General features: G+C 35.0%; 1 protein-coding gene across 8 annotated transcripts in view; it reads left to right on the forward strand.

The window, feature by feature from the left end:
- The window catches only part of LOC108607828 (neural-cadherin), a 90,206-nt gene that overhangs the window by 6,742 nt on the left and 55,522 nt on the right, over window positions 1-27,942 (forward strand). For 4 of the 8 annotated variants that reach the window (XM_017998881.1, XM_017998882.1, XM_017998883.1 and 1 more), the window contains exons 2-11: window positions 11,387-11,837; window positions 12,731-12,947; window positions 13,024-13,809; window positions 15,047-15,280; window positions 15,344-15,535; window positions 16,627-16,638; window positions 17,180-17,370; window positions 21,088-21,277; window positions 23,589-23,771; window positions 25,504-25,690. In XM_017998881.1, coding sequence (XP_017854370.1) covers window positions 11,387-11,837; window positions 12,731-12,947; window positions 13,024-13,809; window positions 15,047-15,280; window positions 15,344-15,535; window positions 16,627-16,638; window positions 17,180-17,370; window positions 21,088-21,277; window positions 23,589-23,771; window positions 25,504-25,690 — 2,643 coding nt within the window. Of the gene's footprint in view, window positions 1-11,386; window positions 11,838-12,730; window positions 12,948-13,023; window positions 13,810-15,046; window positions 15,281-15,343; window positions 15,536-16,626; window positions 16,639-17,179; window positions 17,371-18,700; window positions 18,892-21,087; window positions 21,278-23,588; window positions 23,772-25,503; window positions 25,691-27,942 lie in introns of all 8 variants that reach the window. The other 4 variants (XM_017998884.1, XM_017998886.1, XM_017998887.1 and 1 more) reach the window with 1 other exon arrangement.

Consider the following 27,942-nt stretch of genomic DNA (forward strand, 5'->3'; position numbering starts at 1 on the left):
TTCTCCGGCTTCAATAAAATTGCCGTTGTGTGTGCTCTCTATGAAACTAGCAAAATATGTTTTTTTTTTCTTGTGTGTGCAGTCATCAAAATTCAATTTGTTTTGGTCAACATTTGGCAAGGCACTTGTACTATCTACAGCTGATTGCATCAATTTAAAACTTGTTTAAACCCAAGTGCAATGAATAAAAATATAAGCGGGGATTTAGCTTTGAGAGTTGCGAAACAAAATAATAAAAAATTTGTTGGCTACAAAGTACAATAAAATTGCAAAATTCGTTGATTTGTAGCTGATGCTATTAGAATGAAGTTTAGCAACTAAAACAGTTTTATAAAAGTTAAAAAAATTACTAAAATTAAAAAATAGTTAAGGAAAAAATAGCTTGAATTACTTACGAACTACTTCAATTTTGTTAGCAGTAATTTATTTTTAAAATTTTCACTAATCTGTTGTAAATTCTGTGAAAATAATTTCAATGGAATTTAAAAAATATTTCCAGCGAATTTTGCTAATCAAATTTTGTCAAAGCAAATATAATTTTATGCTGATCTTCACACACTTGAAGTTTTTCTCTCTTTGAGTACAAAATCAGCAATAAGAAGCAAAAAGTAAACTAATAATATTATTGACAAAAGTCAAAGCGTAGCATAAAAATTTTCTAACGCCAAACTTTTTGCCAGTTTGCGTTTTGTGCCAGGAAGGCACGTTTTAGTCAGTCGTTTACCCCTTAGTTTTAGGGGTGGTTTTCTTACTTTTTGCCGGATAAGTTTGTCGTTTGTCCGGCAAGCAGCAGCAGCAGCAGCAGCTTCTCGAGTTACGTGAAGTTTTCGTTAGCTTTTCGTGTTTGGCTGCCATTTGTCGTTTAGTTCCTGTTTTGACTGCACAAATTATTTATTGCACACACACATTATGCCTGCAACGGCAGCCATTTTGAGCAGCCATTGCCAAAAACTAAATAACAGACGCCGGTAAGATGCGAGTGAGTTTTGGATTTGCTGCTGCTGCTGCTGCTGCTGTTGCCTTTTTATAATTTTTGGGCGCAGTGCGACAAAGGCAGCTGCTTTATCCTGGCGGCAGCCATAGCAACCGGCGCCATTTTGGTTACAGACGCCGTTACATTGTGTCTGTGTGTGTGTGTGTGTATAAGTTGCCTTTAGGCAATTTCAGCTTTAGCTACAACTTTAATATCGCTCTCGCTCTTGTGTATTTTGTTGCTGCCACTGCCGCTGACAGTTTTTGAAACTCTGCTGTTTTATTTTAAAGCTTTTGTTGTTGTTGTTGCTGTTGTAACCAGCAGACTGTTGTTAATCTGTCACACATCATTGGCCATTTGACTGCAGCATTGCTTATGTCGCTTTTTTAATATTTAAAATATGCAGGCTTATTGCATAATGCAACAAATATATAAAATTTTTTATAGCATAAATATATAAACAAAAGTGCATGAAAAGCTAAATTACATATATAATTAAATCAAGCAGCGTAAATTAATAAACTTTACAATTTATTTTCACTTTGCTTTTATATTATTATGTTATGATTCTGTTTTTTAAGTACATAAAACAAACTTTTAATTATTTGCATATTTTTCTGCATTTATTTTGCTATATTGTTGCACTTTTTTATTTTTGTAAAATGAAATAAAATCATTTACATACACTTAACATATTTTATGCCATTTAAACTTTAACATTTTGACGCTTTCATTTTGATTTTTATTATATGTGTAACAAACTTTTAATTATTTACATATTTTTCCGCATGAGCCAAAACTTTTTGCAATATTTTTGCATTTGCGCTTTTTTGCTTTTGCCTAAGCAAACTTTTCAGCCTCTGCGCTATAAATATTTATTACAATAACAAAAGCGTTAGCAGAAAAAAATTCTATTTTGCATATTTATACATAAATGTCTATCAAGCTGGCAAATCCATCAATCAGTTTATTTTTGCGTTTTGATATATTGTTAGTTTGGCATAGAAATGAAAAAAGTTGAGTTTGATTTAAAGCGCAAAACTTTGGTTAGGTTTTTTGCAAATTGTAGCAATTTTCAGTGCTGCAGGCAAAAGTTCAAAAATGCCTTAGGCTGTAAATAAATTTTTTCCTTTTTTTTTTTTGTAGCTGTAGCAAACAAAGTAACAGCCGCAGTAATAATTCATGGCACAAATTGCGTTTATTACAAACAGAACGAAGCAAACGGCGCGGCCGCAAGTCAATGTTGCAACACAATGTGGCAAGCGCAAAAAAAGGGGGCTGCTCGCTGCTATGCGTGTCCTGTGGGCGAGTGTGCCGTTATTTATGCATAAATTGCAATCCTGTGATTTGTGTTTGCTTCGCAGCTCGTTTGTTGCTTTGTTTGTATTTTTTGGTGGGTTCAACAATAACACGTCATGGTCTAATTAGCAGCGACTTGGGTCAAAATGTAAATTAAGTTATCAGCGCAGCACACACTGGCTGCTAAAAGTGTGCTCACACTTGATTTGAGTGCCGTGGTGCGCCAATTGATGCATAAAATTTCACATGTCAGTGATTTTACTTTTCGCTCAATTTGGTTGCTTAGCTTAGTTTCTATTGATTTTTGTGCCCTGACATTAAATTGAATTTGATGCGTGGCTAGTCGCAGTCAAAGCATCAAAGCTAAACGAGCAGACAATTAATTGTTATTTACTTCAAAGCTGCCAAAATTAAGTTTAAATTTAAACAAAAGTTTTAGCAGTTTGAGCTTATGCAAAGTATTTGATTTATCCAATTTCTGAGTCCTTTGTAGCAGCAATAAATGATACACAGCTTTATTAAAAAAAATGCGCACTGCAATATGAAACTCAATTAATTTTTATAGAAAAAAAAAGGCAAAATTGAAAACTAATTCAACAAAAAGGCAGCAGGCGACAGCAAAAAATATTTAATTTTCACTAGCAGCGAGCTTAATAAATAAATATTTTAGCACATGTTATTTTTAATAGAGACAGAGCGAGAGAGAGAGAGAGAGAGCGACTGCATGCAGACAAAATAATTTAATTATAGTGTACGCGCACATCGATAATAATGATATTTTATTTTTTTTTTTTGGTAGACACTGCACACAAATCAAACAGCAGGTGGGGAGTAAACTGCGTTGGCCAGTTGCCATTTTTGCTAGCACAGAGCAAATATAAATTGTGAGCACACATGTGTGTGTGTGTGTGTGCTGGCTGCAAAAAGGACTCTGGGCTAAACACAAGCCTAAAGGACATTGGTTAAAAATTTTGTGCTTTTGCCAAATGCTAACATGAAATTGTGCTGTGTTAACTAAAGCGACAGCAGGACGGACAGGACTGCCGCCCAGGACTATTTGCTGGCTGCAATCACTGTTCGAGGCTTGGCTGGGTGGGGGCGGTATCAATCGAAATGCCATTTCACTCATTAAAATGCAAAATGCTTTGCCCGCTTGTGCATTTTGTTGTTGCTGCTCTCAGTTGGGTATTGGCCTCGGTACACACAGAGGTTTAATGACAACATGGGTCAGCTGCGTGTAAATTGCTGCACCATTGTGTGGTTTCAACTTTATTGAATGCCAAAGTGCGTGTCAGTTGTCAGCAGCAATAACAACAACAACAATTGGCAGCCGTAACGTTTACAACGCTTAATGCGCAATTTGCGTTCGAAAATTTGAATATTTACTTTTAATTTGAGCAATTTGTGCTGAGCCTAGCGATAATATCTCAATGGGCATACAAACAATTTTGTCTATTCATGCTAAAAGTAAATCAAATTAAATCGCTTGAGTTTAAGTAGCTAAAAATTTGTAGCACACTTTTTAGCGCCAATTGAACTTGAGCAGCTTAAATCATTTTGCAATTAGTTTGCATAATATAATAAAAACATTTATCACAGTTAAAGCCAAAGGTAATACAGCAATTTATGCAGTTCACTAATCACTAAAATATGTGTCTATGTATTGCATTTGCAATAAATTTGCAATTCATTTAGACTTTATTAGAAACTCATATAAATATAAATTTATTTATTTACATATTTTTGAGACTAGTGCATATTTATTTAAGGCTTTAAATGCTTTAAAAACAATATGATTTAATTCACAAAATTTACGCTGTATTTATAAAGAGTTTTTAAATTATTTAATTTTTTATATTTATTATTAAAGATAGAGAAGTTTACACAACTAGACTAACTTGGTTGGTAAAGCGCTGGCAACAAATTATTTATTTAATTTATTGACTTATGTCACTTTAATAATTTTCTTTTTTTAGTTACATATTTTTAAAAGCAGTTTCATTCAAGTCTTTGGGCAAGTTTCTTGTGGATTAATTTCTAAGAATATTATTACTATGCTGTTTTAACTTGCTTAAGGTTTTGCTATAACTTTAAGAAAATTTGTAGGCAGAAATCAAAGCAAATCAAAACAAATGTGGCATGCCACACAGCTTGCTCTCGCTAGCGCTGCAGGGCTTAATGACTCGACTGAGCTGTTAGCTGAGGCTCAACTCAGCTGCCATGGCTTTGATTGGTATGCACCACCTGGTTGCTCCTGCTGCTGCTGCCGTGCGCACTTGGGGCTAAAATTGCAATCAAGTCAGCGGAGTCGACACACACACACAAACAAAATCGCCATCAAACTCAATCAGCTAGCATGGCTGATGGCTGGATAACAGTCGTGTCAGTTGAGCCAGATAAAAGGCAACGCCCAGCCCCAGCCCCAGCCCCACCCCAATGCTAAAACTAAAGCAGCAGCAGCAGCAGCGGATCAAGCCTGAGCTATAGCCTGTTTGTACACCTGCTAGAAAATTTCATTAATTTTCGCTTAATGTCTGCCATGTGCGCAATTTCATTTTACTTTGTGGGCTGCAGCCCACTGTGCTTTGTCAGGCTTTGCATGCTAAACTTGCCACAAGCTGTGGCAAGCTGCTTTAAATGTGAGGCGCCTGCCTGCTAACAACAGCAATATGACTGTTGCTCTATTAAAGTGACAGTTAATTAGGCAGTGCACTGAATGAAATGAGGAGCAGTCCTTATAACATAAATATTTTATGTCCTTATAACAATTAAATTGAAAAGTTGAAAGTTTCGTTGTGTCGCTTGTATTAAGAGTTAATAATTTAAATAGTTTAGTTTATGCTCAAAAGAAGCAAATTAAATTTAGTGCCTCAGTTGTTATCATAAAAAATATATAAAAAATATTTTAAATATTTAAAAAATATGTAAAAAATATAATACAAAAAATGCTAAAAAAAATGAATATACAAATTTGATTGCTCATTAAATTTTACAAATTTGTATTTATTTGCTTACGATTAACAACCGTAGGTCTGGCAAATGTTCATAAACAAATATAGTACAGCTTTTAATTAAAAAAATTGTATATTAATATTGTTTAAATATATTTTGCTTGAAAGTTTCTACCTCTCACTTTTTACTCTGCGATTAAAATTGCAAGAAATTCTGCAAGCTTCTTTCTTTCTTTCTTTTGCCCGCCAACTTTAATATTTATTTTTAATTTATTTTAACTGCCACCTCTTAGCGCTCTAACTTCTTTTAAAATAAACTTGCAATTTGCATACAACAACTTCGGGCGCTGCGCTGCGCTCTAGCAAAAGAATTTATATTTTCATTGCAAGCTCCGGCGCTGGCAACTAAATAAGCTGCGAAATTTATTATTTTGCCAGCAGCTTACTTGGCAGTTAATTTTGAAGTTGCTGTTAATGCTAGCAGAGGCCTTAAGAGTTTCGTTTTAATGTGGGCGAGGGCTCTATGCTTGAGTGCGCTAATTAATTTATTAATGTTTGCTTAAGATTGGCAATTAAAGCGACTTGGGGCGCACTAAAATAATGACGCGCTTATGCTTTATGGCAATGCATGTGCTAAGTTTGTTAACTTTATGTGAAAGTAGAACGTAGTAGAAAAAGAAATGTGACACCCACTAAACTAAAGGTCTTTATAGAGAGAAGAAGAAGCAGCAGCAGCAGCAGCAGCTATAACATTATTTTTAACTGCTGCTGTCGCATATTTTTGCATGCAAAGAACTCGTTGCTGCCTTTTGCTGCTTGCAGGTGTTAAATGTCTCAATCTTAAACTGAAGACTGCACGCTGTGCTTTAAGCCACTAACAGTCTTTCTCCCCCCCCTCTCTCTCTCTCTCTCTCTCTCTCATTCCTCTTGCTGCTTGTGTTAGCTGCCACTGATTTGCAATGACAAATTTCCTAAATGCCTCTCCAAATGTTTTCATTAGCCACAAGCTACGCACAGCTGGACTAACCTGTTTAGCTCTCTCTCGCTCTCACACTCACTCCTAAGTGCCTAAGCAGCTAAGTAATGTGACTAGTTAATCGATAAGCGTATTTAGCATATTACTTAGTGGCTGACAAGACAAAATACAAAACAGGCAAATTAATAAGAATTTATGTCTCAATTGAGTTGCTGCGCTTTTGTTTAAAGCTGCAATAATTAACTATGAAATGATATATGAGAATATTATTATATATAAATTAAAAAAAAAAATTTATATTCATATAAATAGTACAGATTATGTAGCTTTGAATTTCATAAAATAACAGAATTATTTTAAAATATTTTTATTATTACTTTGGCATTATTTTCAAGTAAAATGAAAATATTGCGACATTTTCTTGATTATTTTAGATAAAAATCATAGAAAATCATAGAATTCGTCTGACAAATATTTATATATCAATTAGTTTTGTGAATTTTTTTTTTATTTTGCGTTTTATTTTTTTTATTTAAGCTTCACAAAAATGTTTCACATATTGAACGAAATTTATGAGAATATTCCGACACCCTCTAAAGTGAATATTTCTGCTGTCTGCTTTCTTGTTTACGATATTTACTCAGACAAAAACTTACAACAAAGTCTTTTATACAGCTCACAACTTCTGCTTCAATAAGTTTCAATATTTGACTTGAGCTTTGTAGCTTTGGCCTTTGTGTGTGTTGGTCTTGGCAGCTTCATTAACTGCACACGCCCATCAAAAAAATCGAAGCGCAAGGCAAGAAATATGAAAGTATATGGAATGGATATATGCCAACCCCATAACGCAAATATTAAGGGAGTCATAAAAGACGTAACGACGAGCTAACCTACGTGGCTATGGCCACGTATTTATCGAAATCATAAAACGTAGCCGCAAGTCAGAAGCAGAAAAATGAAGCGTATAAATGAAGAAACTCATTGGGGGGCTACTAAACCAAAAATCAAATAGAATAAAGAGAAGAAGAAGAAAGACCTTTCAGCTTGACTGCATTTTAATCAAGCAAAGAGCGCAAACATAATTTTTTACTTTTCTTTGCAACTTTTCACCTTCTTCTTTTTTTTTGATAAGGCGACAGTGTCAATTGTTTGTACGACATTAAGTGTGAGGGTTATGTCTACAAAGTTATAAGTGAGGGGTCAAAGTTAAATGGCGGAAAAGTAACAATCAAGTAATGTTGACTTGTTGTTGTTAAAAGTTTATTGCAGCGGGGAATTAAGTTAAAGGGTGTCAAAAAATCAAAAACTTTATGCTGATAGAGAATTTGTTGCAATCATTAAAACAAAAAAAAATGTAGCAGCAAGTTTGTCACATAAAATGACAGCAATGAGCTTTCAAAGTAACTGAAAATAAATAAAATAAAATTACAAATGCTTAGTTGACAACTTAAAGAATATACAAAACTTAAAGCCGCTTAAAGCAAAGAAATCTTCGTTTAAAATAGTCATAAGAATAAAAGTTAACAATTAATGCTATTGTTGTTCTTATTTCCTGTTTTTAAATATAATTCTCTTCTTCACTTTTAGCAAATCTAATTAAATTGTTTATTTCTATACAATTTGCAATAAATATTTGCAGCTCAATGTACAACTGAACTTCATTTAGTGCTAATTTTATTGACTACTGATTAATAATAAATGTAGTCCAATAAAAAATGCCAATAATTGGGCAATATTTATGTTCATTGTAAACAAATATTTGTAACATTTTCTATTATTTTCCTATGCCTTGTTTGCTCATTTATATAAACTAGTCAATTTGGCATTAAAATTACACTGTAACTTTAACTCATTTATGCCAGACCATTAAATCTCTCACTTCTCTCGCTTCCGCAGCGGATGACATCACATTAGAGAAGCATTAAAATAAATTTCACAAAATGTTGTGAGGACTTATTTTTTTTTGCTTATGTTAGCACGTATGCGAAATTTATGTATAGAGTAGAGCCAGACAACTTTCAGTTGTCAATTTTCCATGTAAGAAATTCAATTTTTATGCGCAGCAATTTACTACTGAGATTCAGCACTTGCATTGTTTGCTGCTCAAGTGCAAAGCAAAGCAGACAAAGCCACGCGCCCCACGAACGCCTTTCCGGGTCCTTTTTCTTTCTTATTCTGTTTTTGGTAGCTGCAGCAACAATAAACACAATACGGCATCCCCTTGGCAAGGCTTTAGCTTTAGCTTTAGCGTCTGAATCTTTTGGCTTATTGCTGACAATGCTTTTACTCCCTTGCCAGTGATGAGCGAGGCATTAAAACTGCAGCAGGAGCAGCTTTGACTTCTTAAGAGTCTTTGAGTCTGAGTCTGAGTCTGAGCTGCTGCCTCTGACTTTTTTCTTAATAAGCTGCTGCGGTTAGTGATAAAAGCATAACACGCTTAGAATTGTTACTAAATGCTAATAAACAGCAACTAACGCTAAGTTGGCATAAGCAAACTGCAAAAGAGAAAGAGAAATAGAGAGAGGGCTAATGCAGTTAAGCTGTTAGCTGAGAATTGCTATTTAATTAAAATAAAGGTGTTTGGGAATTTACCTACCAGAAGTGGATAAAAGAAATACCGACTAGCTAGCTTATTTATATTTAGTAAAAAAAAAAAAGACTAAATAAAATTGCAAAGTTAAACATTTTATTGAATAGAGCAGTAGACTAAGAAAAAAGTAAGCAGCTCTGGTTTGTTGTCAACAACAACAACAAATGAAAACAGTTATGTACATACATACATATGTATGTATAATAGTGATGTGAGAGAAAATGAAATCAGAACATTTTTAACTAAGCTAAGAATTAGAACAAACTCGCATGACTAGAAAGAGCAGCAGGCGGTGGAAAAATTCGGCAGTCAGCAATAAGCTAAGCGACAAAGGCAGCGCAGTCGATAGAGAGGTGATCCCGTAATATGCGCACATGTGTTTTTCAATAGAACTCAGCCATAGTAACGGCGAATCTCGCTCAAGCAGCACAGCAGAGACGAAACGCTCTCTCAACGATGCGCGCTCTCTCTTATGCGTCGCTGCCTTGGCGCGTAAGCAGAGCGCTGCTGAGCGTGGGTAAAATGAGAAAGGAAGAACGTGAAACAGTGGAAAGTGATTAACTTGACAAAGTTGAAGCTGGCAAGCAATATTTCAAATTAGTTTAAATGCTTTTGTGCTACTGTGCGAATTTCTTTACTACTGTAAACAAAATAATTTTCTTTTAAGCAAAAAGTGAGTAAATCTTACAATTAGTAAATAAATACATAAATAGTAGAGCAAGAGAGCAAAGGCTGCTATTAGTTATTAATGAAATGAGTGAAGAAAATTTTATTTGTTAAAGTCTAAGACTTAATTGTAAAGCAGGCTTAGCAGCAAAAGTTTAGAGCCTAGAATTAACGCTTATTGAATAAAAATTACTCAACTTGAGTGCCTGGCTACAAATTAAAGCTAAGCAAAAGCTTGAGTCATTTTTTTAAGTCAACAAAAGCACTTGAGCTAATGTCTAGAATGAAGATAAAAAATAAAAATAAATGTAGACTGTTGTCTATTGTTATAGCGACTGTGTCTCTCTCTCTCGCTTACACTTGACTACGCTTTAAGTCTTCTGTGTTTCCATCATATGCATTGCCGCCACGGATGTCCGCCATTTTGTTGTTGCTGCTGCTGCTGGCTTTGTGGCGTGTGGCATGTGGCACAACAAAGGACTGCGCGCTTGCATTTATGCTTTCTATCTTTTAGTTGCATTTAAATTTTTTAGCTAGCAGCAAACTTTTACCTGAAACTTGCAAAGGCATAAAATATTTGCTAGGCATTTTCTTGCGCTCTTTCAACTTTTCTTTATTTGCAAATAGCTTAGGCTTAAAGCTTGTGTGTGCTTGGGTGGGGGGTGTGGCACCTGTGTTAGGCTGTTTACAATTCACTTTGGCTGCACTTGACAAATTACACATGTGCGCCCCACTCTTGGTCTCTCTCTCTATCGCTAGCTCCTTTTGATATTTATTTTCTGCTGCCCCCCCTTTATAGCGCTCGAATTACTTGGCTCGCTTGCTTTGAGCTTTTTGAGCAAAGGGCAAGCAAATCGTCTGTCTTATTTGTCTACCACTACACTTGAAACTCACACAGACACGCCAACACATGTTTCTAATATGCGGCAGCCAGCATCGTACCCCATTTTGTTGCACGAGCAGTTCCTGTGCCTTGTTGTAAGGCTGCCTCTGTTTGCTTTTATTGTTGCCTGCCCCACAACAACAACAACAACAACATGATTGGTATTTTCCGCTGCAGACATTTCTTTTTATTTTGTTGTTTTTTTTTCCTTTTGCCAAAAGCGACCCCAGCTTTATTATTTTTCCACTTGGCCCTCGCACAGGCGGCAGTTTTTTCTTTCCTTTTATTGATTTTTTTAGTTGAAAACAGAAAAAATTGGCTACTGCATTAATTTGAGCTGCAAACACAAAAAAAAGCAACAGCAGAAAATATTTGGAAATTGAAACTTGTTAGCTTTATTTTTTGTTTAAGTGTAGCAAACATGCAAGTGACTGTAATAATTAAATATTAACAATTGAACAAAGTGCAGCAGAAAATTTAAAAAAAGTTTTATAAATATAAAATAATTTTATTGTGCAAAAAAAAAATTTTAAAAATTATAAGCGTCGATGTACATAATAAAATTAAATATATATTTATTGTAACTTAATTTTTCATATCATATCTTATATTTTTATTAATTATATTCAATTTATAAAATAATATGCTTAGCAAAATAATGCCATAAATAATAGTTTAAGTTAACAAATGGCACATGCAACTTGTTAGCTAGGCTAAGTGGCAACCTTGCAACATTTTTGCGGCAGGTAGACACGACTGCTGCTTTTACAGCTCATTGCATTTGAATGGCTTAAGTGAAATTGGAGCGCTTTAAATTTCACGCGTCGACAGCGCGACAGACAGACACAGTATGGGCTAAAAGTATTTGCCCAGCCACCCCCACAAGTTTCTCTCTCTCTAGCAAACTAACCATTAGTTGTAATAACAATGGCAAAACTTTTTAGCACAAAGAATTTGCCTTAAAATATGCGCATGAATATGCAAAAGTTTTTTTCTTTGTATGCTAATAATTTGTTTCTCTCTCTCGCTCTCGCTCTCTCTCTTGCAGCTGGCATTAAGTATACGGACAACCAGCGTGTGATTATTTTAGTCAAAGACGTTAACGATGAGCCGCCGTATTTTATTAATCGCCCACTGCCCATGCAGGCGGTGGTGCAACTAAATGCGCCACCCAATACGCCCGTGTTTACGCTTCAGGCACGCGATCCGGATACGGATCATAATATACATTACTTCATTGTGCGCGATCGCACGGGCGGACGCTTTGAGGTCGATGAGCGTTCGGGTGTGGTGCGCACGCGCGGCACAGATCTCTTCCAGCTCGATATGGAATATGTGCTCTATGTCAAGGCTGAGGATCAGAACGGCAAAGTGGACGATCGTCGCTTCCAGAGCACGCCCGAGGAGCGTCTGTCCATTGTGGGCGGCAAGCGTGCGCCTCAGTTCTATATGCAAAACTATGAGGCCGAAATACCAGAGAATCAGAAAAAGGACTCCGAGTAAGTAAAGTGAACACACTCATACACACACACACAAATGTATGCAAATTAATGTTTGGCTGCCAATGAAACTTATGCGAATTGGTGCATGACAATCGAGTGTGGGACTGTCAGCGACTGTGGCTAACAAGGCTGCTGCTCCTCCTGCGTTGGCTCATTGAAAATTCCAATAGGAAAACAACTGTCAAAAGCCAGTGGAGCGTGTGACAAAACGCCAGAGAGCAGAGCAGAGTCCTCCTCCAATGCAAAACTCTCGTTGTTCAGCAAAGCTACTTAATATGTAAGAGCTACAGTGGACTAGCGCTAAAGTGAACGCTAACAAAAGTATTTCAAAACATAGAAAACCAAATTTAGGGCTTCAAATTAAAACCTGTGAAAGCAAATAAATATTTAAAGGAATTATATGTGATTTTTTGAAATTAAAATAAATACTAATATAAAAATAATTAATAATAAAATTTAAGTACTGCAAATTTTAAAAATAAGACAAAAAGACTTCAAGAATTAAAAATTAAATGCATTTTTTTAATACACGCAGATTTCCCAATGAATTAAAACATGGAAATTTAATATTTGTTAAAATTCATAAAGTCTTCAACTTTTATTTTTTTTTAACTAAATATGGATTAGAAAATGCTTATAAAATATATTGGTTTGAATAACAAATATTTAATCCAAAAGAGAACTAATTCGATAATAAAATATGATGCTTCATTAAGTTTGAATCTTAGCACATTTTCTCTAGGCAAGCTCCACTGTATTTGCATACAAAAATTTGCATATTGCTCACATGACAACAGTTGCTGCCACGCCCACTCATTATGTGTGTTATCTTTCACTTTATGCTCACATTGCTGTCATTGCTTTCATTTTTTTCTTTTCTGCTTTTCCAGCATCATTTCGGTAAAGGCCAAATCCTTTGCGGACCGCGAGATACGCTATACATTGAAGGCCCAGGGACAGGGTGCGGGCACATTCAACATTGGACCCACATCGGGCATTGTGAAGCTGGCCAAGGAGCTGGACTTTGAGGACCTGCGACAACCGCACGTTTATTCGCTGATTGTGACAGCTACAGAGGACTCGGGTGGCTTCTCCATGATGGTTGATGTAGGTTTTGGATTACATAGAAAGCTAACAAAAAAAAAAATAAAAAATTAATTTTCGTATCTCAATTTGCCTGCAGCTTGTCATACGCGTTACCGATGTTAACGACAATGCGCCCAAGTTCGAGCTGCCGGACTATCAGGCGCATAATGTGGATGAGGACATACCGCTGGGCACAAGCATATTGCGTGTCAAGGCGATGGATGCGGACTCTGGCGCCAATGCGGAAATCGAATATCTGGTATCCGATGATCATTTCGCTGTCGACTCCAATGGCATTATAGTCAACAACAAGCAGCTCGATGCGGACAACAATAATGCCTACTATGAGTTCCTGGTCACGGCAAAGGATAAAGGCGAACCCGCCAAATCAGGCACCGCTACTGTGCGTGTTTACACCAAGAACAAGAACGACGAGGAGCCCAAGTTTTCGCAACAAGTCTACACACCCAATGTGGATGAGAATGCCGGTCCCAATACTTTGGTCACCACTGTCGTTGCCAGCGACAAAGATGGCGACAATGTGCGCTTTGGCTTTGTGGGCGGCGGCACCAGCTCGGGCCAGTTTGTGATCGAGGACATCACCGGTGTCATTCGTCTGCATAACAAAGCCATTAGCCTGGACCGCGACAAGTACGAACTGAATGTGACTGCCATGGATGATGGTTCCTGCTGCGTCAATGGCGATCAGACAATTCACACATCCACTGCTGTGGTTGTTGTCTTCATCACCGATGTTAACGACAATAAGCCTGTGTTCAAGGACTGCGGCACTTACTATCCCAAAGTGGAGGAGGGTGCGCCCAATGGCAGTCCAGTGATCAAGGTGGTGGCCACCGATGAGGACAAGGGCGTGAATGGACAGGTAAGCAGCAAAGTTACATAAGTGGGGGCAAAGAAATTTATAATGGCAACAAAAAGTTAGCTGAACATATTAATTAGACAATTGCTTAATAAACTAAGCAACAAAGCTACTACATATTAAACTATTCTTCACATGTAAGAAAACTTCGCATACAAACACGCACAATGGGCACGTAGGCTTCAATCAGTTTTTAGTCTGCTGCTCATGGAAAGTTTTTAGCTGCAGTCAAAACAAAAACCACATGTTCCCATCGTACGATGCACAACTCGTGCTCTCGCTTTGTCGACAGCGATGCTTTCGTTCAGTTACAGCAGCGAAGAGCAATCGAGCGCCAGCTTCAATACAAACACGCACAATGGGTACGAAGTCTTTAGTCAGTCTTCAGTCTGCTGCTCATGGAAAGTTTTTAGCTGCAGTCAAAATGAAAACCACGTGCTCCATCGTACGATGCACAGTGAGCGCTTTGGCAGTAGCAAAACATTGGCGCTCTCTTTCGGCTGCAGCAGCGCTGAGCGATCGAGCGCATACGACCGAAAGCAGCGCTGCTTTCGCGCTCGCTGTAAGGTTTTTACCTGCAGTCTCACGCACACATCGTGCGTTCGGCTGTCTCGCAGCAACAAAGCAGCGTAGCTTTTGTTCTGTTACAGCAGCGAAGACTCTTTGCCGAAGAACGAACGCGAGCAGCGCTGCTTTCGCTTGCTCACTTGAGGTCGGTCAGTTTTGTTTTGACTTCAGTAGAAGACTGAGCGTTGGAGAAGGCGCACGCTCGTCAGGTTTAGCTAAACTGATTTAAGTGCAACCACCAAAGTGCAAGTTTGTATTGAATATTGTACTTAAATCATTTATTTAATAATTTAACTAAAGAATAACTTAATTGTAGACTAATCAAAGAGCTTAATAAACATTTGTCCCATAATATTGCTTACGAAAAACATACAAAAAGCTTCAGGTTCTAAAGAATATATTTGCAAACTAGCATTATAATTAAAAATAATAATTGCTTATAAGAAATTAGCCATTACACTCTAGCTAGCAATTAATAATAGCTCTATAGTTTTGTTTAATTTGTGCCAGCCAAATAATTAAAGTTTCATAAATGCGCACACGCTCAAGTTCAATGCACTGCAAAATGCATAGCGTGACATTTGGTCAAAAGGAAAAGTGGGCTAGGGGTGGGCTAAGCTAATCAAAATGGTGTCAGTTATTAAACAAATTTGCATGTTTACTTGCTTGACAGGTTAAATACTCCATAGTGCAGCAACCGAATCAAAAGGGCACCAAGTTTACAGTGGACGAAGAAACAGGCGAAGTGTCAACAAACAAAGTTTTCGATCGTGAAGGCGACGATGGCAAATTTGTGTCCGTAACAGTCAAGGCAACAGATCAAGGTGATCCCAGCTTGGAAGGCGTCTGCTCATTTACTGTGGAAATAACCGATGTTAATGATAATCCGCCGCTGTTTGATCGACAGGTAAGTGGCCCCAGCTATGCTAACTATTAATATGTTTATTAATTAATTTGTTTGCTTTTTTAGAAATATGTGGAGAATGTTAAGCAGGATGCCAGCATTGGCACAAACATTTTGCGTGTCTCAGCCTCCGATGAGGATGCCGATAATAATGGTGCTATTGTTTATAGTCTGAGTGCTCCGTTCAATCCCAACGACTTGGAATACTTTGATATACAAGCTGAATCTGGTTGGATAGTGTTGAAGAAGCCGCTTGACGTAAGTGTTTGCTTTCTAATTCAAATGCTTTATAAATTTATTTTTTAAACCTTTTTGAGTTTGCCGAATCCTAACTAACCAAGTTTTAAATTATAAAAATTATACATTTTATTTGTTACTAACTTATGCGCTTAGCGCTGAGCAGGGCTATCAAATATTAAAGCAAAATTTAATTATTTATTTTCGAATTTAATTTACAAACTGCACCTTTTCTTTGGTTTGTAAAATGAACGCGCCCAACTGAATTTTTTGATAGTTAAACTTAAATTCGATGTGTAAGCAGTGCAAGTTTTTTTTGCCACATTCGAAGCCAATAACTAAATATTTATATAATTTCATTTCGCATTAGTTTATATATATTTTTTGTTTAGTTCTTAGCGTGCGTAATTGGCTTTAAAAAAATACCAAAAAAAAAAGCAAACTAAACTATAAGCAAAAGCGAATTGATTTTTAACATTTTTTGAAACAATTCAACTAACACAAAAAAAATACAGTTTACACTATAATGGGATTTGTAACTGGGCTGGGTAATGGGAAACGCTTTTAACTGCCAGCTGCTTTTTTTCGGTTGGTGTTAGGTGCTGCGCTAGGTTTAAAAGGTTTTATCAACTTGCTAAGGAATGAAAAAAACCCTTGAAACGATCACGCCTATTTTTGAGCATCGTTGTAACAATTTTTGCATATAATAATAATAAATATATACATATTTATTTATTGATATTTTGTTTTTTGCATACCCAACAAAAATATTCCTAAAATCCAAAACGATACCCTGCCTACAAAATTTGAATATAAATAAACATATTTTGCCGAGACTATGACATTTTTTGAAGGTCTCTAGCTACAGAGAGAGCTACATAACAATTTTTGATTAATTTTTTTGCATGCGCTATAAATAAAGCGTGCCTCATATAAATACATTTTTTTTAAACTATATATAGTTAAGCTTAACTTGATATTTTTTTATTTCAACTGCACCTTTTAATTATTTTTATTTTCAAATTTGATTTGTGAGCGTGAACTTAGGCGAACAAAATTCTTAAATATTTTTCTGTTTATATTTACATAAATTATGATGTTCAACGCTTTAGGGTTGTTATCCTGTAAGTAATAGCATTTTATTTTCTATAAATAATAAAGTGTTTAACAATTTGTGCTAACCCAGCAACAAAAAAAAAACAAAAACAATTAAACCCAATTGTAGGCTAAAATTAACTTCAGAGCCTCCTACATACATGTTGTACATAAACATAGTTAAATGTTAACTAAAACACACTACGCTGTTTAGTTTAGGGTAACTCCAGTGATAGTCTCGTCAAAATCATAAGTTATAAATTCACACCTCAACTACTAATCAAACAACCCACTGTATGTTTTTGTCTTATACCCTGTGCTTAATCCCTAACAACAACAAAAAACAATAGTATCCTACTTTATAATATATTCTTTTTATGCTTAATAACAAAACATTTTCATTTTCATTTAAACAAAAAAAAATTTAAAAAATAAACAACGATGCCATTTATAAAACGTAATCGTCAATGTAACAAATCAAAAACCCTATACACAAACCAAAAACTAACATTTTGGCTTTAAAACAAAACATTTGAATATTGAATTTGATTCGAAATCAATCGATAACAGCGCGATCGTTATCGCCTGCGTGTGCGTGCCTCGGATCGTGGTGATCCGCCCTCGTATGCCGATGTTGATGTTGAGTTAGATGTCGTCGATCGGAATAATAAGCCGCCCATATGGGATAAGAGCACTTATGGGCCCATTTATATACGTGAGAATGTTACTGTGGGTAGCCGTGTAACATCGGTTAAGGCAAGGTTTGTATAGCCAACTACACTACACAACAAAAACAGCAACAACAACAAACACACTAAACTAAAACAAAAACATAACAAAAAGCGAGTTGACATGCCTAACAAGCTGCGTATACTACTAAACTTAGTTAGTTCTACTACTAAATATACTACCCTACTACTATTTTTTGTGTACACTGTAAAGCTAACATAACTAGCTTTTAAGCTTTACAGCAATTCGTTACGCATTGGGTGCGTGTCCTGGCTAAACGAATTGTGTCTTGTCTCTAACATAATGTTAAGTACCAAATGTTATGTTAAATTTTTTGAAGCATAACAAAAAGCTCCAAGCTAAATTTTTTGCAAACCCCCAGCAACAAGCTAAGCAAAAATGATTGATTTATAATTATAAAAAAAATTGCATTGGTTTTAAATATGCAACGCATTGTTGTTGGTCTCTGCTGCGTATTTTTGCTCCGATCTCGAATTTCGGTATTCGGTTTACCTATCCCATTTTTTGCATTTTGTTGCAATCGCTCTACACCTTTTACTACACTTCTAACCCATTGGAAACTTTTACCCTGCGCTCTTTGCAACAAATAAAAAAAAAACAAACTACACTTTGGTTAACTCTCAGTGAACTTGGTAACAACAAAATTTTGGTGTTGGTTATATAATTTGGTTACATACATAACAAATGTCTACTCTTCTAAAAAGGTTGCAGTTTAGCATAAAAACAAGGTAAATACTAAAAAATCAAAACGTTCAAAAATGTTAAAAAGCAATAGTTGAAAAATATATCGCAAAAAAAACAAATATTTAAAAAAAATGTATGCTATGGAAAAATTTGCACAAAACCCAATTTTCAGTTATTTATTATGCATATAATTTCTTTTTATATAATAAAAAAAAACATATATATTAATACAACTAAAGCTCAGCTGCATTTATCTATAATATGTATGCAATTATTTTCAAATTTTGTTCAAATATTTTGAAGGCTAAGGTCGAGACTTGATTTAAAAGAAAAAAATAATTTGCACTGCGTTTAAAAAAAAAAAGTCTTGTAAACGAAACTTAAAAACGGTTTCTAAACTTGCGACTTTACTGTTTTGTTTTAAATGCAGACTCTTGTTTTACAAGGTGTTGGTAACAAGTTTCTATCATTTTTTAAAGCTGCTTAATTTTTAAAACTTACTTAACATATATAAAAAACCATTTTTGTATTTTGTATTTAACTACAAAGAAAAAAAAACCAAATTTATCAACGTGTCTGTGTTTGTTTTTTTTTTGTGCAACGCTCTCGCTTGATTTTGAAAATTTTTTTGAAACACAAAATACTTGCCAAATACAGCGCGAGACATATAAATTAGAAGCGATGGCCCAAGACAAGGGCTATCCGCCATTATCGCGTACTGTTGAAGTACAAATCGATGTGGTCGATCGTGCCAACAATCCGCCCGTTTGGGATCATGTCGTTTATGGGCCGATATATGTCAAGGAAAATATGCCCGTTGGCGGCAAAGTCGTCTCGATCAAAGCCAGGTCTGTTAGTGCTAAAAACCAAATGAAAAAATAAAATAACTTTCATGACATTTTGCTTAGTTTATATCAGCTATAAAATATATAAAATTATTATTTTGCCTACATTGGTGTTGGTTTATAAAGTAGCAAACTTTATTTTCTTTCAAATGCTCTGTATGTTGTCTAAATGTTTTTAACTCGAATCAATGTTAAATCCTTGCTCCCTATCATCCTCATTTTATATGCACTACAAAATTCACTTGCACACTTAACAAACTCGCACCAATTTTTACACTAAAATGCAGCACAATAATTTATGTACTTATTGTTTTATTAAGTAGTAAATTTAAATGAGAGAAAATTTGTGCGCCTGCGGCTGCAATTTGAATTACCTTGACCAGTGGCTAAAGTTAGCACTTAGACTAGCAAAAAAAAAAAAATGCGCAACTTATACAAATAAACTTTGCTATGCATTTTCACTTTTTTTTTTTGTACTGCCCGCTGCATTTTATTTTTATAAATGCAATTAAAAACTTGAAGCCGGCAGCTTGGGCACTTAAATGACTTTTGGCTTGCAGTTAAAGCCCTAAGAGCGCCGCGCCCCCCCCCACCCGCATTAACATAACGCATAGTGTTTTTATCTTCGTGGCAAACCAAGCACATGGCAACTGACGTTTTAATTATGCGTCAGTTTTGTGGCCACAGGCCACAGTCGCTAGTTTTCTCTATAAAGCATATTTTATATATTTTTGTTTTTAATTTCTACTATTTTTATGGTACATTTTTATTGTTGAGCACTAAAAGCAATGCACTTAAGCAATGTAGATTGCACATACGCACCGTGTGCCGCACACTTACGTATATATAAATGCACATGAAGCGTTCGTTAGCGTTTAGTTTAGTGCGCTAAGTAAATTTCATTTATATGCTAAGTAATACTGTGAAAATTGCCAACTATTAAACGTGCTTGGCTTTTTGCTCGAAACCAAACACTTTAGTTTTTAAATTACAATATTTTTTTACAATTATCTTATCCCAGCACAACAACAAAAAATTGTCAAGTTATATATATGTATATAGCCTAGTATAGCAGCAGTTTTGCTATTAAGCCAAAAGTGTTTTGAGGCAAGCACAGGAAGCAGTTTCAAGTGCGCGTATATCATAATGTTTGTATGTATGTGTGTGTGTGTGTGTGTGTGTTTGTTTGTTGTCTTAGTGCGCTTAATGTGCAGCACTTTCAAGTGTTTGCCTAAGTGTAGCCGAGACAACAACCACAAATTATAGTATAACATCGTCTAAATATTTTATATATACAAAGCGACGTTTTGTGCTCTTTAAACAACTTTTATTTAATTCTAATTTCAAATTCTGTTTAGCTTAGTTTAGCTGCCAAAACTGCAAACCTTTATACAAAAAAACATATAAAATTTTTCAGTGTATTTTACACACATTCTTCACTTCTATACACTACAGAAAATTAGTTTATATTTTCTCAATAAATTATATATACACTTCAACACAGTCCAACACAATTACACAATCAAATTGATACCAAACAAAAAATTTCATGCAATCCACTGACATAACTCCCACCCCCACCCCCACCCTCTACTCTTATTCCACACACAGTCTTTTGACTTTTGCCTTTGTTTTTTGCTCAAGTATTTTTTTGTTGAATTTTGTGCCGCTGTCAGCGTCAAATGTTGTAAATAAAATTTACATTTTTTTTTCGTTGCTTTTGCTATTTGCTTTGCCTAATTTGTTTTTCATTATCAGCGCGCTCTTAACCATCTAAGAAATAAAAAGCGCATCTCAACAACTTTTTGACACAACAAAATGGCAATTAAATTTTTTTTGACGCCATCTTTTTTATTTTGTTGACTTACAGCTGCTGCTTAATTTTTTTTGCTGACAAAGTCAAAGTCAATTTGCGAGAGTTGCAAATAAATCATTTTGTATTTTGTCTTGTTGCATGTGTGTGTGTGTAAATTTTTAAGAGTGAGCTACTTTTTGTTAAGTAAGTTCGCATATATGCGCTGTTTGTTTTTTGACAGCATAACAAACGTTTTTTTTAATGTAGCATTAACATTTAAATATTCATGTAGCTCTAGTCTTAACAACAACTAACAATTTATTAAAATGAAATCAATGCTTTGGTACTCACATGCAATTTTTTATGTATTTTCAACGCTACGCTTTATGCCAAATCGTCTGCAGTTCGGGCATTGAGGGCAATCCAACGGTTTTCTATAGATTAATGCCTGGGTCGACGGCACAGACAAATAAATTTCATACATTTTATTTGCAACAAAGACCGGATAATGGTGATACGTGGGCCGATATAAAGGTTAATCATCCGCTGGATTATGAAAGTATAAAGGAATATAATCTGACCATACGTGTGGAGGTGAGTTTAATATAAAAAAGTAAAAATTAAGTATACGTTATATATAAAATGAAATAGCAAAAGGCAAACATTAAGTATACGTCATATATATGAAATGAAGTAGCAAAAGGCAAATATATAAAATATATATACGAATACAATTACATTAAAATTAAATACTAAAATTAAATATGCTTAAGTAATTGATTGAATATTGTTATGCAATATTTTATGCTCATTAACTTTTTTATAATTATTTATTGATAGACTTAAAATCGTTACATAGACTAAGTTCAACTGTTTGCTTAGGCAAACGAAAGTTTTATCTGCGCTCAATTAAGTGAGTTGAGGCATTGACTGTTGCATGTATTTGACTTTTGGAATAGTGGAACGAACATTCGTAATTATTTGATTTGAAAAGTTTTAATTACTTGACGCAAGTTTAGCGCGAGGCCAAGCCAAGCGGCTGCTGTTAGCTTTGACTTTGGATAGTTGCAGTTGCTTTAAGCATTTGACACTGTAGGCAATGCGTTAACAGTTACAAAACTTGATTGACTAACTGTCAGTTGACAGTCTGCGCAATTCAATCAAGTAGCAAGTTATGAATTTTAGCTCATTAGTGCTGTGATTCAGTTGCAAATTTATTGACAAATTGTGCATTAGACAACAGGCTGCGCCCAGAGGCCAGCGCCGCATGCACTTTTAGTTGCAGTTAATTAAATAGCAAATAGTTGTTATTATTATTATTATTTTTTTTTTTGTTAGTTGCGCATTAGCCTAATGGACAGCAACGTAGCTAAAAATCTATTTTATGTTTGGTTGTAAAATAGTTTTGCGGTTGGCCAGCGGCTTGGCAATGTTAAAATTAATTTTTCGTTGCGGTTGCGCCAAATATTTTCGCTATGCAACAAATTAAATATTAAAAAGTTGCAAAACACAACTCAGTTTTAATTTAAAACGCTGCGCGCACTCAAGCCAAAGTATTTGTAAGCAAAAGTTTTGCTTGCTAAACGCAAATTAACTAAAATTGTTATTTGCTCAACAGATATGAAATTACTGCAAAATAAATAATTCATTCTCTCTCTCTCTCACTCTCTTGTTCACGCCCTAAGCACAAAATGCTTTTCAATCAAATTCTGATTGCTGTCAATGTCAATGTGTAAACATTTACATGCCTGTTTGAATATCATATGCATTTGATTAATGTCAAATATATCTTTTAGCTCCTGGCCTCGCTCTCGCTGCTGTGTCTTATTTTTTGGTGTGTGTGTGTGGCCAAAATATATCAAATAAAATATTTATTGTGGCATTTGCTGTAATTTAATTCAGGCTAGCGCCATAATGCGCCTAGTTAAGCATAAGATTTATTGATTGATTGCTGCCCAGCAGGCAATCAATGAAATTCGAGCTAATTGATACAATTTTAAAGCAGCGAGTGGTTATACACAATTTAAAGAATTGAGTTTTAATAATTTAAAGTCATTGATAGTGAATTTTAGAGACGCAATAATATTTATTTGCATCTAGCTTAGTTATTAGAGCTTGTTATTTTATTTAAAGAACTTATAAAATATTTAAAAAAAATGCTTGCAGCTTTTCTTAGACTTTATTTGATTTTATATATATTAAAGACTATATTCTTTAGTTATATATTATTCAAAAAAATATTTAATTATAATTGTGATCAAATTTCTTCACAAACTTCTCTTAGATTTTTTTAAAATATTTTTTTTTAATATTAAGTGTACGTAGCTTTAAAAAAGGAAAATATTTAGATAAATATGTATTATATTATTATTCAAAAAAATATTATTTAATTATACTTGTGATCAAATTTCTACAGAAAATTTTACTTAGTATTTTTCTTAAATATTTTGTGTATATTCTTAAGCTTAATATTAATTATTTTGCATATTGCTGCACAGTGTCAATTTAAATATCTGATAATTTGATAAACAGAAACAGATTTAAACATTTTCTTTAATTCAAATTTGTCTTTGCATAACTTTTCACTTTATGCAAAAATTGCATTTTATGGCAAACAATATGAAATTGCAAATTGCATAATTACTTAAATTTTTGCGCTTGACCAAATTCCACAAATAAATGTTTTTATTTTACACACACTTATATATATATATATATGGCCATGCCAAAAGTTTATTATGGCCAACACGTATGCGTGCGCGCATGCCAAGAATGTTTTATTATTAATTATTTAATTATGGGCAGCGCAAATATTTTTAAGCAATTAAAGCTTAAAATAAAAACACAATAAATGAAAATGCGCTGCTAACTCCCAACTCGCTTTTTCCTTTTTTTCTTTTTGCAGAATAATGGCGCACAGCAATTGGCATCGGAAGCGACCGTTTACATAATGCTCGAGGATGTTAATGACGAAATACCGTTATTCACCGAACGCGAACAGGAAACAGTGCTGGAGGGTGAACCGATTGGCACCAAAGTGACACAAGTGAATGCCATCGACAAGGACGGCACATTCCCAAATAATCAGGTGAGCTCAATGCGTAGCAAATTGAGTGAACGTAGACCCGACCCGACCAGACCAGACCAAACGCCCGCCCATTGGTGTGCGCTGAATTGATAAGTGCAGCAGCAAAGGGGTTGGCAGTTAAGGGGGGTGGGGGTGAAGTTTGAGCTGCGGAAATGCCAGGCGATTGTTGGCAAATGAATGACTGTGTAACGATGTAAAAGAAAAAAGTAAATGCCAAGCGCTCTAGAGTCACTTCACATGCTAAATCGTTGAATGGAGCTGCCAGTCTACAGCTCCATCGACTCGTTGCGTCTGTCGATTTGACAATTTTAAAGCGCCATTTGCTTAATGTGCTATGAAGCATTTAAATTATAGAGCGAGAGACACTTTAAATGTTAATCAATGTGCAATAGCAAACTAAAGCGTTCAACTCTTTATTAAAGAGAGCTGCGAATTTTAAACAAATTAAGTTATAGAAATAGAAATAGCAGCTTTGACTTCAGTATAAAGAATGTGATTAAATTTGCATTTATTTTTAAAATTTTTATCAAATTAAAATGTGTGTCAAACTCGTTTTGAATTTAGCTAATTAAATTGAAAGTTTTGATAATATTTTTTCCAAAATTCCATTTGCACTGCTTTCAAATAAAAATGTTTGAAACTAGATTTTAATTTTAGGAATATTATTTGAGTTTTTTAAAAGCGATAAGCGCATAAAAGTAATTTCCATTCGCTTCTTAATTAAAATGTATGAAATGAGATTTTAAGTTTAGAAAATTTATTTGAGCCTAAAAAAGTAATAAGCGCATTAAAGTTTTAAAATTTATACAACAAATGGCACTCACTTGCAATATAAGGAAATTATTTTAAACTTTTAGAAATAATAACTATAACAAGCAAAATGTTATTAAAAGTTTTCAATATTTGAGAATATTTTACTGGATCTGCTTTTCAAACGGGGCAAGCATTTGGCCTAAAATTCTTTTTAAAAGAAGGCAGCGAATTTTAAACAAATAATTTAATAATTTAATTTATTTAGAGCATTCCACACACTTTTTCAATTAAAATCTCATTTCGATTTTGCCACATATTAAAGCTTGCTTAACTCTAATCAAGCGCAATGCTAATGCATTAGATTAGTTTCGCTTTTTTTCCAGCTCACAGCTTGCTCTTTATTTTTTGATGCACCTTGAGTGCTATTTACAAGGATCTTCCTTTTTTGCTGCCTTCATTTTAATTGTCTACAGTTCTTTTTTTTTTTGCTGCCCAGTTGGGCTAATAAATGTCAAAGCGTTGTGCCATTTTCTGTTTTTTTTTTTGCACATTTTCACACGCTCTAAGTTTGCTAAGCCCTTCGTTGAAAGTTCAAAAGCAGCAGACAAAGAGAAAAGGCGTATAATAGCCTCAGCTGTGGCCTTAAGCCACATTCGCGATTATAATAATATGCCACTTTTTAGGCGACGACTGGACAACTGCGTGTCCTTTTCCTTGATGTCCTGCAGCGCAGTAATTTGCATGTACGCGCTAAATGTGCGCACTAATTAGCTCGTGCGCTTGCTTCTACTTACTTAAGCTTAAATTTCAGAATGTTATAAAATTTGCTATAATTTTTTGTTGATTTCACTTTTTGCAATTTCCGCAGTCAACATGTTTTTTAATTAACTTCCTGCCTGTCGCTGCTGCTGTTGACAAAAACTATGCATATATTCATCTCTCTCTCTCTCTCTCTCTCTCTCTCTCTCTCGCTTCACAGGTTTACTACTACATCGTCGATTCGCCACGTAACGAGGGCAAAGAATTTTTTGAAATTAATTTGCAAAGCGGCGAAATCTTTACCAAAACCGTATTCGATAGAGAGAAGAAGGGCGCCTACGCCCTCGAAGTGGAGGCCAGAGACGGCGCCCCCTCTGCCCGGCCCAACAGCAATGGACCCAATTCAGGTAAGCTACAGATTTATTTTAAAACATTTGCTACCACGTTTAACGTGTCTAAACATTGAACACGTGTGGCCTGCCCAGGTTGCTGCTGTTTACTTTTGGCCAAGTGCATTTTGGCTTTTATGCATGCGCCATGTTGGTCGCCTGCCTGTCCGCTATTTGGCAAATAAATGTGCGTAAATCAAATGCATTTGCAACACACACACACACACTCGTGGCCACAATGCATACAGTAGAGTGAGCGAGTTGAGTGCGAAAGTGACAGCAAAAACTTTTGCGCTGAGTGCCGCATGCACAACATTTTTAGCTTAGAGAGCTGGCACTTGATATGAAGTTTTAAGCTCAACAGCTGACTTGTGTAGCAAATTTGATAAAGCATTTAAAATAAATATTTATTTGAATAGCTACAAAATATTTCAAGAGCTGTTACCATTTGGAAAACTCAAGTGGAAATTTGTTGAGTCGTTTTACAAATTTTTAAACAATTTGCTTGCATTAAAATTTGAAAAATGCATTAAAAATATTTACAACAATTTTTGTAACAGTTTCGTTTATAGAAATTTAATTTAATTTATCTAAGCCCCTTTGTGCTGCTCTGCAGTTCGTTTTTACTATTTACACACTTAAGTCGCGCGCATATCAGAAAATAAATAATTAAGCTGCTATGACAAATAAACAATTTGCCAGGCGTCATTGTTTGCTGTTCATTAAAAATTGCCCCTGAAATGGCAATCAATTGATAAAAAAAAAGAAAACTGCAAGGGGGTGCGGCGCTGCCTTTTGTATATTTTTTCTTTTATTTTTTATGTGTCCTTGTCAAGTGCTTTTCGATTGTTTAATATGTCGCTGAGCCGCATATAAGCGCCAGCTAAATGGAAAATGCCAGAAAGCGAGAGAAAGAGAAAGCGAAAATAAAAACTTTTTTTTAGCATACTTTTGAGCGCGCAGGCGAGTGGGCCGCAGCACATTGAAAATGATGTGCAATCAGCACGCGTTTCGCAAGTTAAGGCTGGAAGCTTTTGGCCCTGGAAACGTGCACGAAAATTAAAAAGTTTTCATGTTTGTTTGCCGGCTACACAGTGGTGCGGGTGGGGTGGGGGTGTTACATGTAAATTACAACAGTTGTTGGTACTAACCAAAAAGCTTACAAATATTGATATTCATGCAGTTGCTCAGCTGCTGAACAAAAGAAGGCAACAGAAAAAAGTTACGCGCCTCTATGTGTAACCAATTTTAGTAGGTTTTTGGTAACAGCTTGCGACAAAAACAACAACAACATGTAAGGGAAAAAAAAAGTTTTTTGTTTTGGCAACGTGTCATAAACTATTGTTAACTGTATGGATATTTTTTTTAGCAAGCGCAACGCTTTTTTTTATTCAGTTAGGACTTAAATTAATGTTAATATTTAACAGCAAAATTATTAGAAATTTATGCGTTATTTTAACTTACAGTACAGTCAACTTTATTTAACTAATTCAAAAATGCTGTTCACTTTTATACTATTTGCTGCTTTAGCGCTGCCCCTGCTTTGCTCTATACAATTCTATTTTTTGTACATTGCTTGCAATTCTTTTATGTATTTACTTTTGTGGGTTTCGCTCGCTTCGGAATTGCATTCGACTTTGTTTGCATTTGGCTTATTGTGCGTGCTTTGCCGCTCTGGCTTCGATAACAATTTTCAAGCAAATAACAAGTTTGCATTTTGTGGTTTGATTTATTTGAATACAAACTTGTTAATTTTGTGCAGCAGCAAAGGAAGAAAAAAAAGGCAAAATAAGTCTTTGCTTTCGTTATTTGTTGCCAGTTAACAAAAGTATATACAAGTCTGGCTGGCATACGTAAACAAATACAGTTATCAATGACTTGTCTCCAGTTGATTTTATATTCTGCCTTGTTTGCTGTTTTTTTTTTTTATTTTTGCCCAGTGTTATCTCCGAAACGTGCTCGTCTTAGTTATGCATACTTTTTGGGCTTCCACCAGGCACTGCACGTAGCTTTAGCCCATGCATAAATTGCGCTCTAGGCCAAAGAAACAGACAGACAGACGCACAGTCAGACCAAGACAAACAAAACATGACAAATGCTAGAGCAAAGCTGAACAACAAAAATTAAAACTCAAACTCAGCTGATTGAGATATTATGAGACACACTGTGAGCTGCACTGTGGGTAATTTACAGCATAAATTAAACAAATATTAAAACTCGTTATATTGCATACTTATGGAATTTTATATATATGAATTTAAGCGCTGTTT

Source organism: Drosophila busckii, chromosome 2L (assembly GCF_011750605.1).
Source record: "Drosophila busckii strain San Diego stock center, stock number 13000-0081.31 chromosome 2L, ASM1175060v1, whole genome shotgun sequence".
Classification (NCBI taxonomy): domain Eukaryota; kingdom Metazoa; phylum Arthropoda; class Insecta; order Diptera; family Drosophilidae; genus Drosophila; species Drosophila busckii.